The sequence below is a fragment of the Lucilia sericata genome, unplaced genomic scaffold (genome assembly GCF_015586225.1).
Source record: "Lucilia sericata isolate MDLA Ls3-8-SP2 unplaced genomic scaffold, ASM1558622v1 Contig001922F_arrow, whole genome shotgun sequence".
NCBI lineage: Eukaryota > Metazoa > Arthropoda > Insecta > Diptera > Calliphoridae > Lucilia > Lucilia sericata.
The window spans coordinates 9,747-30,398 of record NW_023995800.1 but is presented as its reverse complement, the minus strand read 5'-3'; the positions used below and the strand labels follow the sequence as shown (position 1 = coordinate 30,398).

At 31.3% G+C, this 20,652-nt stretch overlaps 3 protein-coding genes across 3 annotated transcripts; 2 read left to right on the top strand and 1 right to left on the bottom strand.

Annotated features, from left to right (window-relative positions):
• Positions 1 to 208: 208 nt before the first annotated feature.
• Positions 209 to 19,784, top strand: LOC119613021 (the record flags this gene model as incomplete). Its single annotated transcript, XM_037968954.1, has 3 exons — positions 209 to 972; positions 19,489 to 19,636; positions 19,706 to 19,784. Coding segments are annotated over exons 1-3 (631 nt in total), but the record flags the coding sequence as incomplete, so codon positions are not given.
• Positions 14,095 to 15,057, top strand: LOC119613023. Its single transcript, XM_037968956.1, has 2 exons — positions 14,095 to 14,332; positions 14,405 to 15,057. The coding sequence occupies exons 1-2, from the start codon at positions 14,276 to 14,278 to the stop codon at positions 14,987 to 14,989; spliced, it is 642 nt and encodes a 213-aa protein (XP_037824884.1). The 5' UTR covers positions 14,095 to 14,275; the 3' UTR covers positions 14,990 to 15,057.
• LOC119613022 lies at positions 14,987 to 16,720 on the bottom strand. Its single transcript, XM_037968955.1, has 2 exons — positions 16,578 to 16,720; positions 14,987 to 16,514 (listed from the first exon to the last, which is right to left on the bottom strand). The coding sequence occupies exons 1-2, from the start codon at positions 16,623 to 16,625 to the stop codon at positions 15,063 to 15,065; spliced, it is 1,500 nt and encodes a 499-aa protein (XP_037824883.1). The 5' UTR covers positions 16,626 to 16,720; the 3' UTR covers positions 14,987 to 15,062.
• Positions 19,785 to 20,652: the final 868 nt, after the last annotated feature.

Below are 20,652 nucleotides of genomic sequence, written 5' to 3'. Positions count from 1 at the left end.
ACAATTTTGTAATTTGTTAATGATTTCAACTAAATTTTGAAGAAAAAATTAAAAAAAAAAACAAATAATTATTTATAATTAAGCCTCATCAGTGGCAAAAACCAAAACAAAAAAAAATATGTGAAAAATAAATCTCAGTTTAAAATTTAAAAAAAATAACAAATCACACAAAACAGTGCAACAAACCAAAAAAAAAAAAAAAAAAAGAGTTAAAATTGACTAAATGTTGAAATATTCAATGTTTAAATTGTATTTTGGGCCGTTGTTACCGCAAAAATGTTTACGGCCATTTTTAAAATTACAAGAATTTTTATTGAGCCATGTCAGAGTGTTTGTGTTATTATTAAAATACAGCAAAGAAACAACTGCAACCATAACAACGACAACAAAAAACTAACAAATTCCCAGCAACAGCAGCAAGTGAAAATTCAAACCCAACAGAAGGAGCAGCAACAGCCACAGCACAAAAAACGACAACAATTGCTAAAAAGAGAGCAACTAAAAAAACAGCGGCAGGACCAAGAGCAGCAATTAAAGCAATTACAACAAATTTACAAAAGAATTAGCAATGTTTGTATTGCCCGAATTAACACAATTACAAATACAACAAAAACTATTAAAACAACAACAACAGCAGCAACAACAATCATACAAATTTCCCACACAACGACGACAACAACTACAGCAATGCCAAAAGCAATCACAAATCAACAAATCATCAACATTGCCAACAACAACAACATTGAACAATTTTTCATCAGTAACTGCTATACAATCATCAACATCGTCAACAAACAGCAGCAACAACAAAAGAAATCGAAATACTATCACAGCAGCAACGACAACAACAACAAATATTCATCTGCATACAACAACAACAACAACAACGGGAAATTTAACTGTAACGCCTCGTTGCCTACACCTGCATTTGCATTTAATTATTGTGATTATCTTGGCCTGTTGTACAAGATGGTAAGTACCCCTTTCCTATTCCCACACACACACATACATACTAACACTTTTAGAGAAACATGTTGTACATCATTTATAAACAAACCAACGAACCATCGAATCATGTACGAAAAAAAACGTTACAAATTTATCACTTTCAAAGCCAACATCGTCGCCATCACCAACATGACTAAAACTCTACTCTAGTATAACTCATGAGCACAAACCTCAACCATCATCATTAACAACATCCATCCATCCATCCATCTATCCAACTCATTGTCATCGTCACGACTTTTTTTACAACAATTTTTTTTCTTTCTTTACATTTAAATAAAAAAAGGTGTTTTTTAAATTGATTGTTAACCAGGCCATAAACCATAAAAAAAATTAAACATTCATTGTAAACAGCGCTTAAGACAAGACAAATTAATCAATCATTTAATTATTCCATCAACACCAAAAAGCAAAAAACAAACAACAAAAAATACACGGACAATACAAATCGTGCTGTATGTGACCCCTTAAATATCTAAAGTTTTAATAGAATTGTAAATACGCCCATTTAATAAGGCAACTTAATTTGCATCGCGCTAATGGAGGAACGATAAAAAACGTATAATAAAAAAAAAATAAATAATTGTCACTTACCTCACAGTTTTGTTAAAAAAATTATGTTAAATCTGTAAGAATAAAGAAAATATGGATTATTGATGAGTTATTAAATGATTAATAGTGAGATGTTGGAAACTGTTGATATAACTTGTTTTAAAATTACTAGATGAAGTAGGGTGCTATTTGATTATACCGATACGACTTAAGGCACTATTAGCAGATCAAACTTATTCGACGACAAGAAGTTATAATTACCTAAAAGTTCCACTTTTTAGCTTTTTAAGCAATCAGAACACAATGAATTTGATTTTATGATTATAGTCCCAATAAATTCAAAAGGTACCAATTAGAACAAAAAAGTACCAGAAAGTCCCTTTTTATAGTTTTTTATTTAATCAGTGTGATGCAAGTTTAAAACTCAAAAAACGCCATTAAATAAACGAAAAATTACCAAAAATTCCCCTTATATAGGTTGTTGTTTACTTCGGGCTTTAGAAAATTCAAAAAGTACCTTTTGATAAACGAAAAAGTACCAAAAAATCCCCTTTTATAAGCTGTTAATTTAATGTTTCTAGGTTCAGTATTGTAGAAAATTCTAAAAGTATCTTTCGAATGAAAAAGTACCAAAAGTCCCATTTTATAAGTTCTAACTCACCTCAGCCTCATTAATTTCTTAATTTCTTGTTTCTGGGTTCAATATGTGTTATAAAAAAAAACTCAAAAATACCATTTAATGATAAAAAAAAAGTACCAAAAAGCTAGATCAAACTAAATCGACGAAAAGAATGTGTATTTACCAAAAAGTTCCTTTTGTATAGCTTTTCAATCAATCAGGACACAATAAATTTGTACCTTTTGACAAACGAAAAAGTACCAAAAATTCCCCTTTTATGGATTATAATTTACTTCGGGTTTTAGAAAATTCAAAAAGTACCTTTTGATAAAAGAAAAAATACCAAAAATTCTCCTTTTATAAGCTCTTAATTTCATGTTCTTCATTCAATATTGTAGAAAACTAAAGAAGTACCAGTTAAAGAATTAAAAAGTACTAAAAAGTCCCTTTTTATAGGATAACATTTACCACGGGCTCTACAAGTTTAATTTCATGTTTCTAGGTTCAATATTATAGAAAATTCTAAAAGTACCTGAATGAAGAATGAAAAAGTACCTAAAGTACCATTTTATAGGTTCTTATTTACCTCGGAAAAACAGCACCAAAAAGTCCCCTTTAATTAGCTCTTAATTTCATGTTTCTAGGTTCAATATTGTAGAAAATTAAAAAAGTGCCTTATGAAAAACAAAAAATTATCTTAGTCCTTGTTACCAGAGTTCCAAATTACTCCCTTTTGGAATATTTAGTATTACTAAAATTACCAATTTTTCAAATTTTATCAAAACTGGCTCAATAAGTTTCAATTAAATCAAATTTCCCGTTTTAGCCCTTTTTGGTACTTTTTTTCTTCCCTTTACGGGAAAAAACATTTAGCTTTAAAAAGTTGCAATATCGTAGTGGGAACCCATGTATTATGTACCTATTCATGTTCAATTCATTCATTCAATAAACAAAAAACTATAATTTATGAAAAAAAGTACCAAAAAAAGTACAATTAAACGTCGGAATATTCCAAAGGTACAGAATTCGTATTAAGTTTTCCATAAAATACGAATGAAAGGAAAGTCAGTTATATGAGGGCAGGGGGTTAATATTATCCTATCCTTATAAATTTTGGTAGAGGGATTTACGTTTACATCAGTTATTTATGCAGAATATCATCGTGATATTTGTGTTTTGACCATCAGGTCATTTTCTGAATGGGAATTTGTATGGGCGATAGGCCCAATAATTATGAATATCAGCAGTATCATTAAGACTTATATAAAACTAAGTGTTTGCCGATTTTTGAAGTGATACAAGAACATTTTACATATTAATGAACTTAAAAGCCCTATTCGGGGGGTGAGGTTGTACGGGGGCTATACAAAATAATGGACCGATTTTAATCATTTTCAATAGACTTTAAGGACTTGTAGGACCAATATTTTTGGGTTTTCAGCAAATACGCATAATACCCTCCCCACTATAGTAATGTAGGCTATAAAAAGTACCGGACACCTGTCCACTTATTTTTTTAATGAACTACGGTGGGTATTAAAGTTTTGTTTCAACTTTTTCAGACTAGGAGATATGAGGTTACCGGATTTTCCCTTTTTTTCCCATAAATATTCGTATTTCCAAAACTTCCGTCATTTTGGCTGAAGACAAATCTCCTGTTCAAATCTTTTCCATTTTCCATACCAAACAACTTGTATTAATAAGAGGTATTTGTGGAAAATTTTAGCATTCTTAGTTCGAAAGGACAAAGTTAGATCATTTTAGAATCTAATGAGAACCAAGAATATATGGGTCCAATATTTCGATTTGTTACAAAACGAATGACTAACTCGTATTTATTGACGGTGTCGTATCGAATTACTATTAAAGTAACTGGCGATGCCGTGAGAATCTAGTGCGAATTACTATTATCGAGAAACTTTCCTTAAGAACCCTAGAGACCTATGACCAAGGTCAAAATATGTAGCTCAAAACAAAAAGGAAAATCGTATTTTCTTTTATAAATTGTATATTATAATGACTGTAGTAATTATTAAGGTTACCAAGGCACTCGGGAGTAATCGGCAATCAAAGAGCAAATGATCTTGCAACGAGAAGGGTATTGACAACATGGGGAAAATCCCATACGGTTAGTTATATAAAGAATCTATTTATTACAACCCTCAGGAACTCTGATAGTCCAAGAGTTACTCCGTATTTCGATTGGAATGAAGAAGCAAATTTGGACACTTTTGTTTTTGAATCGAGTTACAGAGAAACCTGCCAGGCAGTTGATTTTCTGATCATTGAACTATAATACTTGTAAAGGAGTGCTCAAAAGACACCACAGCGGTCTAGGTGAATATCTTTGGACCAAAAACTGTATTTGAAACTTTGAATTGAGATGAACAGAATTGCTGATGAAAATACAAAACAACAATCACATCACAACAACTAAGCTAAACACTATTCCCTACATTCTTCCAAAGTTTTAAAGCGGATTATTATATGCTGTGAAAACTATCTCAAGTATGTCTTTAAAAAGGTAATAAAATGTAATAAAAATTGTACACTTGAATTAATTTCTCATGAAGTTAGCAACTTAGAAAAACTTAAGGACTTCTCGCATAAATATTTATATAAGTATTTTTATGAATAAGTAAATGTACAGTTTTTATTACATGTAAAAGTAACAGTGGTTAGTAATTGACTTGTATCATGAGAGGCTTTTCAAACTTGCATGTTTTCTAGGCATAAATAAACTGAAAGTGTACAGCATACTTTTAGGGCTCAATGCAACTAATTAGATGCGTTTTCGTTCACACAGTAATTTAGCTAAACTATGCATTTATTTAATATTCTCACAAGGGTGGTCTCTACACTCAAACCGGGGGTTTCGCCAACACAACTCACATACATCTTATTAACTACAACTACTCTACAAACAACTTAAAACCTCGATGCTGGCATTCATCCTTAGTAGCTCTTAAGGTAGATACTACGTTATATGTACATATGTAAGTATGTAGCTACTGCAGTAGAGGAGGCACAAACACATTTTGCATTGAGTAATTGGTGATACTGTTGATGATGTTGCAGATGCAAATGCAAGAGATGATGTCGTCGATATTTGTAACTGTTATGTGTTTTACTTTAAAAAACAATCAACGACAGATAGCAAATATGTATGTACACCTCCTGGTTAGTAGGAAACGTGGATGGAAGGATGAGATTCCCTGTTGTAGCAGTTGTTATCATTATTGTTGTCAACATAATTTTCTGGCTTGTTGACATCTTAAGACATCAGCAACGACTTAAAAAATTGCATTAAAAACTTAACTGCAATGCACTAGATCTTGCAGCAGCAGCTGCAGCATCATCATCAACAACAACGTAGTTGACGCCATTACCAAGTCATAATTGCAAATGCATAATGAGCCTGACACATACACAACCACACACTTTCAAATTCCAATACAAACTCACGCATTGTTTTGAATGATGCTCGAATAGAAGAAGATAAGAATTACAAGTATTGGATGGATGGATAGATTGTTGGATGGAATGGCTGAATGTTTTGTTTAAGAGGAGTATATAAATTAGCTGCAATGACATGACGAGCTTAAGCATGATTTATTTTTTTTCTGCCAACACAACATCCCTACTCGGAGGGAGAATAAAAGGCGTTTTTGTTTTTGGATTTGTCAGTTGTTGTCTTGGGTTTGTGTGTTGCCATTCATTCAATGGTGGTTACAAAATCACGAGGCTGGCTTCTTGCGTCTGTGCGTTGAGGTGTGTGCACGTAAGCACTTGTGTATGATATGCAAATGATGCTTACAGGTTCTAATAATGTGCCTCCTAATTGAGTAGCAAATTGTGCATGTTTTCCCACCATTCACCCACACACAGCAACCCTTTGAGGTCATTCCATTCTTATAAATTTTTTTATAATTTAAAAAATACTAAATACTACATGAGTCCTCTTTGGTGGCATAAACAAGCTTATTAAAATAGAAATTTATCTATTATATCCAACTCTCAGCATCAACTAAACCCCTAAAAATATGCAATGTTTTTATACATTTAATTGTAACTTCAAGTATGCAATACTTTTTTTATTGTTATTTTCACTTAAAATCCCTCCACAAACAAAATTTTTATTTCTTTTGTAATTAACAAACAACAAAAATAGAAAACGAAATAAATAGAAGGGGAAAATACTTTTTCTGAAGAGAAAGTTTCGCACTCACTTAACTATTTTCTTATAACTCTTACACACATTCTTTTCTTACTTTTTTCTAAAGAATTTTGAATGGCCGCGAGCCATTACGCTTCTACTTGAATGACACACAACACTCTCTCTCGAGGAGTACCTGAAATGGAAAATGTGTAGTTAACAAAGCTTTGAAGTTATTATGTATTATTGGCCCTTGATGACGTCTTGTAAATATGTAGGTACTGATAATAGGAATCTTGAATAGAGTTTCTACAGTTTCTCTAAGCAGTTTTGAAGTATAGGCAAAACATGTTCGCACAAAAGGACTTTACTCTTTTTGGTTTATAACGCACATTTTAAGTGCCACCTAGAAATGTTGTTACTTTTACGCAAGTTGTGTTGACATGCAACGAGTAATTAGCTGAAGTGTTGATTTTACTCCGCCTATTCAAAGAAACCAAGATATTTTAACGCTAGTTTGTTAAAGAATCTAACGAAAGGCAGATTTAAATTAAAGAAATATACACCTTACGAGTTACTTCCTTATAGGCAACCTAAAATTCTCAACAATGTTTTTAATAGCAAAATGAATACTTAGATAAATTGGAGGCATATTTATAAGTGTTGGTTTTAAAAAGGCAATTAGTACTGAGAAAAAATTTGGCAAGAGCATAACGAGAGAATCATGTACAATAGCCTTAGTTCTAGTTCAGTTCTAGTTCAGTTCTAGTTCAGTTCTAGTTCAGTTCTAGTTCAGTTCTAGTTCAGTTCTAGTTCAGTTCTAGTTCAGTTCTAGTTCAGTTCTAGTTCTAGTTCAGTTCTAGTTCAGTTCTAGTTCAGTTCTAGTTCAGTTCTAGTTCAGTTCTAGTTCAGTTCTAGTTCAGTTCTAGTTCAGTTCTAGTTCAGTTCTAGTTCAGTTCTAGTTCAGTTCTAGTTCAGTTCTAGTTCAGTTAGTTCAGTTCTAGTTCAGTTCTAGTTCAGTTCTAGTTCAGTTCTATTCAGTTCTAGTTAAGTTCAACTTATTTCTTCCTAAATATAATCCCTATATAGATTATAGGCATTCTCACTGTTGTATTTAAATATTATTATCTACAAATCTCAACCCATAAAATGCTCAACACATTTTTTTGTTTGTTTCCAAAAATATTTCAATAATTTTTGCAAATAAACGCATTGGTGCAATAAATAAAAGAAAACACTGTTTATTATCAGTTTCATTTTTCAATTTAGTTCTTTTGCATTTTCGTGGAGATATGGCGATGCAAAAATATGATAATGCAACAAACAAAATGCATTTTAATTGGGTTCAAAAATTTTAATGCAAAACATTCCTACTTTTTTCTCCCCTGTACATCTTTTTGCTCAATGTAAAACAAAAAAGAACCGATAAAGAATTTCAAATAAAGATTCGCTAAAGATAAATACTTTGTGTTAACAGCTTTATAAACTAACAAGTAGTATGTGCGACGACTAGTTAGTAGTTGTGGGTACACGGAGAAAAAGCATTATGTTCAAAAAGCAGAAGGCTATGATTACTTCCTTCTTTTCAAAGTAAAAGAAATATGACATAATGATATCAAAATATTTATAAATAAATAAAGACATATTTTAATTCTAAAAGTATTAAATTTCTCTCAGTGTTTATTTAAATAACATTAAAGTCAATAAAATTGATAAGAATTGAATGGCTAAAGATTTAAACTAAAATAGCTACAATCAGGCAAAACAAAAACTGAAACAGAGCAACAACTAAGAATAAATTGATCGTAAAGTGATCAGGCCAGGAAACTCTTAAAGCATGTGTAAAAGGTGAATCATCTCTCAATCCTCTTCTATGTCTTAAGATTGTAAAACACGCAATGACGATGATGATAATAATGATGCTGATGATCAACACCATCATCATATTGATGATGATCCTGTTGCTCATGATGGCAAACAACGTTGAGGTAAATATTTAAAAATCAACTTTTTTTAAGCGATCGATAATTGATCGCTTATAAATTTATCGTTGGTATGCATTTAAAATTGAAAAATAAATGAATATAATGACCATGATATTCATTCCTCTTAACACACTATCCAACTCTATCTGGGCATTCTGTTCGTCCATGCATCCATACGTCCGTCTGCTGGCTACAAAGCTGAATATTGTGTTAAATGTGGCGCTTATCAGCGTTAAAATGTGTTTTAGATAAAAAGTATTTCATTTTTTCGTTCTTTTTAATTTTGCTGTTTATGAGCAAATGAAAGTGTATCACCACAGCTTAACAACAACACAGACTAAGAGTTTTTATTATAATTACTATTGTTGTTGTTATAACAGTCTTTATTTCCATAATCTCCACCTTATGATGTTCAGATCTTTTGGTAATTTTTTGCGATTCTGTAACGTTAACGTTCCATTAAATATTTTTTCTTAAACATTGACGCTGCACTTTTAATTTTCTTTTCATTCAAATCTCAAAAATACCTTTGAATCGACAAAATATATTGAATATAAAAAACACGTGAAACAAATATTAAAAGCTTTTTAAAAGTTTTCCCACGGTTTAAAACAAAAGACATTTTATATTGGCTTTTATAGAAAATAAACTACTTTATTATTCTTTGTATATTTTTAATTTGATGGAAAGCTGACATTCTTTTGTAGCGCCTTCATCAAATGGACCGCAAATTATCAATAAATCAAGGATTTACATTTGTTAAACACCAACCAACACACCAATCTTTTTGTACTCTGTTTGCCGTCAAATTGTGAAAAAGTCCATAGAGAATTCATTTTGAAGACCAAACTATAAATTCAATAAATTTTAAATTTATTGAAATATTTTAAAGGGACAAAATATTATTCCCATACAATGTAGTTAGTTAAGGTTCAAAACATACATACATATGTATATCGGCGCTTGTATAAATAACTCTTTTAATATTTTTTGTTTCTCGCTAAAACTTTAACGAACAATTTTAAGTCGTGAGAACCATGTTTGGAAAGTTTCAAAACATATGAACTAAACTAGAACTGAACTAGAACTAAATTAGAACTGAACTGGAACTGAACTGGAACTGAACTAGAACTGAACTAGAACTGAACTAAAACTGAACTAGAACTGAACTAGAACTGAACTAGAACTGAACTAGAACTGAACTAGAACTGAACTAGAACTGAACTAGAACTGAACTAGAACTGAACTAGAACTGAACTAGAACTGAACTAGAACTGAACTAGAACTGAACTAGAACTGAACTAGAACTGAACTAGAACTGAACTAGAACTGAACTAGAACTAGAACTGAACTAGAACTGAACTAGAACTGAACTAGAACTAGAACTGAACTAGAACTGAACTAGAACTAGAACTAGAACTGAACTAGAACTAGAACTGAACTAGAACTAGAACTGAACTAGAACTGAACTAGAAATGAACTAGAACTGAACTAGAACGGAACTAGAACTGAACTAGAACTGAACAAGAACTGAACTAGAACTGAACTAGAACTGAACTAGAACTGAACTAGAACTAGAACTGAACTAGAACTGAACTAGAACTGAACTAGAACTGAACTAGAACTGAACTAGAACTGAACTAGAACTGAACTAGAAATGAACTAGAACTGAACTAGAACGGAACTAGAACTGAACTAGAACTGAACAAGAACTGAACTAGAACTGAACTAGAACTGAACTAGAACTGAACTAGAACTGAACTAGAACTGAACTAGAACTGAACTAGAACTGAACTAGAACTGAACTAGAACTGAACTAGAACTGAACTAGAACTGAACTAGAACTGAACTAGAACTGAACTAGAACTGAACTAGAACTGAACAAGAACTGAACTAGAACTGAACTAGAAACTGAACTAGAACTGAACTAGAACTGAACTAGAACTGAACTAGAAGTGAACTAGAACTGAACTAGAACTGAACTAAAACTGAACTTAAACTTAACTAGAACTGAACTAGAACTGAACTAAAACTTAACTAGAACTGAACTAGAACTGAACACTGGTTATTACGTCCAATTTGGCAAAGGACATATTTATTCGGTGTTTTATACAAGTTGATTTCTCGTTAACAACGTTTAAAAATTCCCTTTCTCCACAAAATTTCCAGCATTTTAATTATTTTGTCAATTAAAAAATGGAAGGATTTATTTAGGGCTCCACAAAATTGCTGTAAATAAATTCATCTATTGTCTGCTTTTAGGTTAAGACTCTTCTTATACCAACAACAAAATAAAATAAAAAATGTTTTTAACAATTTTCATTTCAAGAGTTAAACCAGAATACAAAAACAACAATATACAATAAAAACCGCAAGTCTAAAATTAAAATTAAATCAAAAACTACAACAATTTCAATTTATTAGGAATGTGGAGAGAAGCAAATACTTTTTTTTTTTGTTATTTTTTGAGGTTTAAAACGATGTAAAACTTGTATACAACATATTCACATTAATGAAAGAATTTGAATTTTGAAAATCAAATTAAGCAGACATTCATTCATAGATACAAACTCATAGAACAAAAACCGAAATAGCGAAGTAAAAATCTTAGAAAAAGGTTGCTAAAATAATTAACCTTGGGTTGGCTGAGAACAAATTGCTATTTATTGTTTGTAGTTTAATTTTTTTTTTCTTTTTTTTGTTAAAACATTTTACAGATTTAATCAAACATACGTCATATTTTAATGGTTTCCAAATGAAATGCTACTGCATTTTTACTGATTGCCAACATCAGATTTAGTTTCAAATTCATGGAATTTTAATTTTAATAATGTTTGTTTTTTGTTTCATCTGTTGTTTGTTTTCACGAGAATTTAATTAAAATTAAATCTGAAATAATAATCATAAATATTTTAAAATCTCTAACAACAACAAAAACTACAATATTTTTTATGAAATAATAATCATAAATATTTTAAAATCTCTAACAACAACAAAAACTACAATATTTTTTATGACTACGATTATTAGATCTGTTTAAATCTAACGCAATAAAATGTTTTAAAAAAATTCGTCTCAAACGCCAAATGTCTAGAGGTGTAGAGTTTTAAAATGAGCAAGTGATTCACCGCCCTACAGACGTGTATGCGAAATGATTGACATGTCACAAGACAGACAGGTTCTAACAGAGCAAAACAGACATTAACAAATATTGTGGCTCATAATTCCAACAATCCAACATGTTCCTTAAAACCATTAAAAACGTAGATTTGTTGAAACGAAATTGTTTCATAATTTGTTTATCACCATCATAAAAAGAGTCATCGCCATCAGCAGCAACTGAACAATTTTGTTTTTTGTTTGTCCAAAGTGGCTTCTTTTCTTTCGAAGAGAACTTAAAAATTTCAAAAAAGAAAGAAATAATAAAAACCCACAAGCCACACCTCTTGACGTTTAGAAGAAGATTAAGAAAAACTTGCTGTGGCAAATCACTGTTTGACTAACATGTTGGCATGTTCAAGGTCAAAAGGTGATCTAAAATTATAGATAACTTTGGTTTTAAAACAACAACAACAAAATGTGAAATAAATGAAACCCCTACAAATGTTGATTTAAGTGGCGTCTTTCACTCGATACGATTTAAAATTTGTCCAATGGAGGGGAAAGCAGGGCACATAGGGTAGAGTTAGCAGAAATAAAACTGGAATTGTCTAAACTGGGATTGAATTAGAACTGAACTAGAACTGAACTAGAACTGAACTAGAACTGAACTAGAACTGAACTAGAACTGAACTAGAACTGAACTAGAACTGAACTAGAACTGAACTAGAACTGAACTAGAACTGAACTAGAACTGAACTAGAACTGAACTAGAACTGAACTAGAACTGAACTAGAACTGAACTAGAACTGAACTAGTAGCTTTTAATATCAAAATTTCCTAAATTGTAATAATTACTTTTAAAAATGAAATTAACCTTAAAATTACATTGTTAATTTAATTAAAATTTAATATTAAAACCGCATACTCTTGCTGCTACAGATGTACGAATATATTTTGCTAAATGAATGTAAAGGTTTATAACAGTTTTTTATTTTATTTATTCGAAACTTACATTAGTTTATTTTCGGATTTCTTATAACTTTAATGTGGATACATTAAATGAGAAAAAAATCCTACGCTAAAATGCGTACGTGTCATTTTCACACACGTTTAAAAATGTTGTACGAGTATCGCGTATCAGTTGAAGTTCATCATTTTAAGTTTGTACGAGACCGTAACAAATTTGATTTCATGTATATATCAAAAAAAAAAAAAAAAAACTTATTTGCTTTTGAAAAAAATTACAAACTTAAACGGCAATAACGAATTAAAAAAATCTTTATTTAATATCATAAACATCTTCATTTAATATCATACAAATATGAAGAGGAACTTTATATACCCTGCTTCAAGTATAGAGTGCCTCTAATTTTAAGTATTTTTTTCAACTGTGCGCCATAGTCTGTAATTTTATTAGTTTATGAAGCGTGAAACTATGTTGTATTAAAAAACACAAATTCTACTTAATTCTGTTAACCAAAAAAAGTTATTTATTTGGTTTAAACAAAATTCAACGAACTAATAGAATTTTCAAAAAATTTCATTCATTCAATGCAGGTGGCATCATATGATGTCTAATCATTAGAACTTATTAACCCATTGTGGGTGGTCTACAATGTACTAGTTTTGAAGATGTGTTTGTAAGCAAAAGTGACCAAACTAGAAAAGCTGTATATCAAAATAAATTACCAAGTAAACGCCGGTACCACAGCTGTAAACATGGGTTAATCAAATGTATTGTCTTTATTATCTCATTTTTTGTTTGTTTTGCTCTAGTAATCTATATTATAAAGAAATTCTATATAAATCATTGAATTAATACGGGGTTATTCGAACAATTGCAGTCTCTTACTGCCACCGACAATCGGACAGCGATTGTTTCATTTTATTTTTCCAATTAAATTTAATTAAACGATGAGAACCAAAGAAAAACTTATGCACAAAAAATTAAACTGATACTCATAAATATTTAGGAAAGAGAGATATAGATGACGATCAACACTGATTGCAAAATACCCTAAAACTCTATTTCAGTTCTAGTTCAGTTCTAGTTCAGTTCTAGTTCAGTTCTAGTTCAGTTCTAGTTCAGTTCTAGTTCAGTTCTAGTTCAGTTCTAGTTCAGTTCTAGTTCAGTTCTAGTTCAGTTCTAGTTCAGTTCTAGTTCAGTTCTAGTTCAGTTCTAGTTCAGTTCTAGTTCAGTTCTAGTTCAGTTCTAGTTCAGTTCTAGTTCAGTTCTAGTTCAGTTCTAGTTCAGTTCTAGTTCAGTTCTAGTTCAGTTCTAGTTCAGTTCTAGTTCAGTTCTAGTTATAGTTAAGTTATAGTTAAGTTCTATTTGAGTTCTAGTTCTAGTTCAGTTCTAGTTCAGTTTTAGTTCAGTTCTAGTTCAGTTCTAGTTCAGTTTTAGTTCAGTTCTAGTTCAGATCTAGTTCAGATCTAGTTCAGTTCTAGTTCAGTTCTAGTTTAGTTCTAGTTCAGTTTCTTACTCCACGCTGCGTCACTAAATGAATAACCAACCAAATATACCCTTTTAATTTGTTGATCAAATAAATGAGATTCAATTCCCTAAAGCCGCACTCTTATCATTCTCAACAATTCAACTAAGTCCACACTCATTTTTTGTCTTTGATTCTTAGTTTTATTTTAAGAAGCACATATTAATTAGTCACTGAGTAAAAACATTCATGATACAACGGAATACAATGAGTTTTCATTGTCAAAAGAGAGAGATTAAAATTTAAAATAGAAATTAAAACTGAAAACTGAAAACTGAAAACAGAGATTACATCTAATGGAAAAATGCAAGTGAACGCTTAAGACGACAGACAGTATATTTCCGACAATTAACGGTGGAACATGAATTTCAAATTTTCAACAACAATTTTTATAATTTTAATAGCGATCGGTCTAGAAGTAAGTTGGAATAAAGAAATCAACAAATATTTATAAAAATTAATTGCGTTTTAATATTGTTTAAACAAACAGGTCATCTCGGCTCAATCTACACAATACTCCGCTTACATAAATAATAAAGAAGATGAACGTAAAATTATTGGACAATTCTACAATTATGTGGATATTATAATGAACATTAAACTGGACAATATGTTGAAGATGACCCAAGAATTTACAGATACTTTATTGGATTCTATACCACTAGGGGAGCGAGGCAATACGGCTGAAATGTTGTATCAGTATAGAATGAATTCGCAGAGACTCAGAGAGCAGGGAGGCAGTATAGAAGACAAAGAGAACTTATTAATGGAATTGCAACAGTTGATTGCGACCATTAAATCCGGTTTGGCCAAACAGGAAAGGGAAGATATTATTTTAAGACGTGGCCTGTTGGGCATGTTCGAATTGTTGGCTCGTCTCTCCATAGAGGAAAGAAAATGCAATAATAGATTTGCTAAAGCGGCCACTGTATTACGTCAACGTTTCACTGAAGAGGGCATACAACGTCATAGAGAACTTTTCGATTTGTTGCAAGAACTCAATGATGAACATAACATTGTACAAAGGGAAAAATTATTTGCCCGCTTTAAAGAACTAAAAGCTAATGAAATATAAAGTAGTTTTAAATATTTAACAACAATTTATTAATAAAATATTTACTCTAAATATAAAAAAAAAACGAACAAAACTATGTTTGCATGTATAAATCCATAAAAGTGATTTGTTTCTTATTTTTAACTATTTGAACTAAATCAGCCAATAAGGCCAGTTTTTGATGGATCTCGGTGGCTCGTGAAATATCATCAAAAGCCTCATTGAAATATTGATATTTAATATAATCATCTTCTTCGTTTACATAAAGATTAAATTCCTGATGCATTTGTTCGGAGGCCTTATCCAACCAAATGATCAATTCTTCTCTTTTATTAAGATACTCTTTAATCCAGTTCTGCGGCAAATGTCTTTGCAGATAGCGGCTGGGTTTACTTTTAAGAAAGTTCAGTTTAAGTATAATTTCTTCATAAAGTTCATCTTGAGTTAAAATTTTTGAATCCTCTATAATTTCATCACTGTACTCGCTGTCGGTATCGGGGTTTAGTATACGATTTAAACCTTCTGCATAACGTTTTAAATGATCTCTTTGGAATACCATATTAACCGAAGCCTGTAAAACTTTCGCTATAAATTCTTGTGTCTCGATTAGCAGATTATCTAATATGAAATTCATTTGTTTAAGAGCATAATCCTCTAGAGTAGTTAATGATTTGGGTTTCAGTTCATTTACAACTGTGGTTGTGGCGTCTTCTATTAGAGATTCTGTAGAGTTTTCAGAGTTATCTAAAATATCTTCTTGCTTACTTGTTGTTATAGATTCTGTAGATTTTTCCGAATTATCTTTAATTTCTTCTTGGTTATTGGTAAGAGGTTTCAAAATCTTTATAATATTGGGAAGTTCCTCGTTTACAGTTTTAGAAACTATTTCCTCGTTGTTCGTTTCGGTTTTATTAGAAATATTATATACTACTTCATTAACACTTTCCAAATTATTGGAATTTTCAGAAACTATTTCTTGTTCAGAATATACTTCATTATCGGAAAAGCTTATTTTAGTTACTGCTTCATTTCCACTTTCCAAACCAGAAACAGTTTCCTGTTCAGAATGTACTTTAGATTCTAAAGGACTTTTAACGGTTATCTCTGTTTCCTCGTTATCCAACTTATTAAAATCTTCAGAAATTTTTTCTTGATCAGAATATACTTCATTATCGGAAATGCTTATTTTAGTTACTGCTTCATTTCCATTTTCCAACTGAGAAACTGATTCTTCATTTTCTGAAGGATTAATTTCAGTTTCCACTGCTTTTTCATTTTTCAACTTGTTAGAATCTTCAGAAACTATTTCATGTTTAACATGGACTTCATTATCGGAAAGGCTTATAGTGGTAGCAGTCTCACCAGTAATTTCTTTAACATCTGTCGTAACTTTCGAAGTCGTTTCCAATATCACATTTATTACAGAATGTTCGGTGGTAATGTATTGTACAGTATCCAGTCCTCCTGCTATTATTGTAGTATTCTCTCTGCTAATTTTTGTAGTAATTTCACTATTTTGCAAAGTTTCCTCATCTTGAGCCAAATTCTGTTGAAATAATATTTTTCTTTTAATTCAATAACACTTTTTTGCTTAATTTCACAAACTTACTTTTGTTATTAGTAATAGAACTATTAAAATTTGCGGAACTGTTTTCATTTTTTAAAGTTATTTATTATTATATTTTTATTATTATAAAATTTTTCTTAAATATTTTGTTTACACACAAACGTTGAATTCAAAAGTTTGAAACGAAATAATTCATAACAAAATTTGTATAATTTCATGGCTTCTCCCGGTCATTTCTTATCAGTAAATTTTAGTTTCTTTTTATGTTTTTTTTTAATAGTGTTTATTTTATATATATGTATACTTGACTTGATAATGACACAGAAGGATTGATGCTTAATACTAATACCAGATACGCGTGAACGTTTACGTAGTTTCAAATTGATTTTAATCTAGATTTTACGTTGGCGATGTAAATTCCAGATTAATTAGGAAAAACTGTTGAAGGCTTTATTAATAATAATGTAATATTTATTGATAATCGTATGATGATTTAGATTTCATTACAAATTCGTAAGGTTTCAAAATTGTATTAGATGCAAGCAATTACGTTTGCCTTTTATTCATAAAAATTAAAAAAATCATCGAAGAATTTGTCAATATCTATATCATCAAAACCTGTCAAGAACTGAATTAGAACTGAACTAGACTGAACTAGAACTGAACTACCTGAACTACTGAACTAGAACTGACTAGACTGAACTAGAACTGAACTAGAACTGAACTAGAACTGACTAGAACTGAACTAGAACTGAACTAGAACTGAACTAGACTGAACTAGAACTGAACTAGAACTGAACTAGAACTGAACTACTAGAACTGAACTAGAACTGAACTAGAACTGAACTAGAACTGAACTAGAACTGAACTAGAACTGAACTAGAACTGAACTAGAACTGAACTAGAACTGAACTAGAACTGAACTAAAACTGAACTAGAACTGAACTAGAACTGAACTAGAACTGAACTAGAACTGAACTAGAACTGAACTAGAACTGAACTAGAACTGAACTAGAACTGAACTAGAACTGAACTAGAACTGAACTAGAACTGAACTAGAACTGAACTAGAACTGAACTAGAACTGAACTAGAACTGAACTAGAACTGAACTAGAACTGAACTAGAACTGAACTAGAACTGAACTAGAACTGAACTAGAACTGAACTAGAACTGAACTAGAACTGAACTAGAACTGAACTAGAACTGAACTAGAACTGAACTAGAACTGAACTAGAACTGAACTAGAACTAGAACTAGAACTGAAGAGAACTAGAACTGAACTAGAACTGAACTAGAACTGAACTAGAACTAGAACTAGAACTGAACTAGAACTGAACTAGAACTGAACTAGAACTGAACTAGAACTGAACTAGAACTGAACTAGAACTGAACTAGAACTGAACTAGAACTGAACTAGAACTGAACTAGAACTGAACTAGAACTGAACTAGAACTGAACTAGAACTGAACTAGAACTGAACTAGAACTGAACTAGAACTGAACTAGAACTGAACTAGAACTGAACTAGAACTGAACTAGAACTGAACTAGAACTGAACTAGAACTGAACTAGAACTAGAACTAGAACTGAACTAGAACTGAACTAGAACTGAACTAGAACTGAACTAGAACTGAACTAGAACTGAACTAGAACTAGAACTGAACTAGAACTGAACTAGAACTGAACTAGAACTGAACTAGAACTGAACTAGAACTGAACTAGAACTGAACTAGAACTGAACTAGAACTGAACTAGAACTGAACTAGAACTGAACTAGAACTGAACTAGAACTGAACTAGAACTGAACTAGAACTGAACTAGAACTGAACTAGAACTGAACTAGAACTGAACTAGAACTGAACGAACTGAACTAGAACTGAACTAGAACTGAACTAGAACTGAACGAACTAGAACTGAACTAGAACTGAACTAGAACTAGAACTGAACTAGAACTGAACTAGAACTGAACTAGAACTGAACTAGAACTGAACTGAACTAGAACTGAACTAGAACTGAACTAGAACTGAACTAGAACTGAAATAGAACTGAACTAGAACTGAACTAGAACTGAACTAGAACTGAACTAGAACTGAACTAGAACTGAACTAGAACTGAACTAGAACTGAACTAGAACTGAACTAGAACTGAACTAGAACTGAACTAGAACTGAACTAGAACTGAACTAGAACTGAACTAGAACTGAACTAGAACTGAACTAGAACTGAACTAGAACTGAACTAGAACTGAACTAGAACTGAACTAGAACTGAACTAGAACTGAACTAGAACTGAACTAGAACTGAACTAGAACTGAACTAGAACTGAACTAGAACTAGAACTGAACTAGAACTGAACTAGAACTGAACTAGAACTGAAATAGAACTGAAATAGAACTGAACTAGAACTGAACTAGAACTGAACTAGAACTGAACTAGAACTGAACTAGAACTGAATAGAACTGAACTAGAACTGAACTAGAACTGAACTATAACTGAACTATAACTGAACTAGAACTGAACTAGAACTGAAATAGAACTGAACTAGAACTGAAATAGAACTGAACTAGAACTGAACTAGAACTGAACTAGAAACTGAACTAGAACTGAACTAGAACTGAACTAGAACTGAACTAGAACTGAACTAGAAACTGAACTAGAACTGAACTAGAACTGAACTAGAACTGAACTAGAACTGAACTAGAACTGAACTAGAACTGAACTAGAACTGAACTAGAACTGAACTAGAACTGAACTAGAACTGAACTAGAACTGAACTAGAACTGAACTAGAACTGAACTAGAACTGAAACTAGAACTGAACTAGAACTGAACTGGAACTGAACTAGAACTAAAACTGAACTAGAACTGAGCTTTTTTGGAGAATGACACTTTTATTGCACATCTTTTTGCAGTAAATTAATCTTAACAATTTAATCTTCTTATATTATCATTGCAGGCTTCATTGTTTACCTGATGGTCGGGCGACTTGTCGTTCAGTGCCCGGTTTAACCAAAGATCAATTGGAATTGTGTTATAAAGCCAGTGATGTAACCACGGCTGCCTTAGAAGGATTAGATCTGGCCATAAGAGAATGTCAAATACAGGTAAATAATAAAAACAAACGAAATAATTCGATTAATTAAAAAATGTAAAAATATTTATTTCCTTTACAGTTTCAATGGCATAGATGGAACTGTTCATCGTTAAATACAAAAAGTCGTAATCCTCATGCCTCTAATCTCTTGAAAAAAGGTAAGTTTTGCATTATATTTACTTTGAAAAAATTTCATTTTAAAGCGGTAGCTACAACTTCCACTCAAAATATCGCTTTAATAGTAAATATTATTACATTATTATGACACCAACTAAAACAAATATCTGTGAGAAATGTCACCTAGAGCCGCTTAACAGCCATTTGAGACATTTAGCGTGATGTGTTTTTTACTAGAAATCTATTTGATAATTTTTATATATTTTTGTAAGTTTATGGAAAAATTATATTTAATTTTGCTGGCCGGACAGACAGACATACTCCTTGTTGTCTTAAAGGTTTAACATGGAAACATACAGCCACATTGTACTCACATTTATGTCAAGACATGTATGTTAGTGTGTGCTGAAAAGCGTGAGTAAAAAACCACAACACATTGTCAACATTATTGTGGTTTAAATTTAAGCATCAGGAAATTTAATTTTATTTAATATTTTTTGTTAGTGTGTTACTTGAAAAATGTACAGTAAGCAATAGAAGTTTTTGGCAATGAAATTGCAAATAATAAAACTGAACTAGAACTGAACTAGAACTGAACTAGAACTGAGAACTAGAACTGAACTAGAACTGAACTAGAACTGAACTAGAACTGAACTAGAACTGAACTAGAACTGAACTAGAACTGAACTAGAACTGAACTAGAACTGAACTAGAACTGAACTAGAACTGAACTAGAACTGAACTCAGAACTGAAACTAGAACTGAACTAGAACTGAACTAGAACTGAACTAGAACTGAACTAGAACTGAACTAGAACTGAACTAGAAACTGAACTAGAACTGAACTAGAACTGAACTAGAACTGAACTAGAACTGAACTAGAACTGAACTAGAACTGAACTAGAAACTG

What these genes read in the sequence shown, in the direction of transcription:
- LOC119613023 (XM_037968956.1), top strand. Translation starts at nt 14,276, where the DNA reads ATGAATTTCAAATTTTCAACAACAATTTTTATAATTTTAATAGCGATC. An exon ending in TAATAGCGATCGGTCTAGAA is followed by an intron (nt 14,333 to 14,404) that starts GTAAGTTGGAAT and finishes TTAAACAAACAG; the next exon opens with GTCATCTCGGCTCAATCTAC.
- LOC119613022 (XM_037968955.1), bottom strand. Translation starts at nt 16,625, where the DNA reads ATGAAAACAGTTCCGCAAATTTTAATAGTTCTATTACTAATAACAAAA. An exon ending in TTCTATTACTAATAACAAAA is followed by an intron (nt 16,515 to 16,577) that starts GTAAGTTTGTGA and finishes TTATTTCAACAG; the next exon opens with AATTTGGCTCAAGATGAGGA.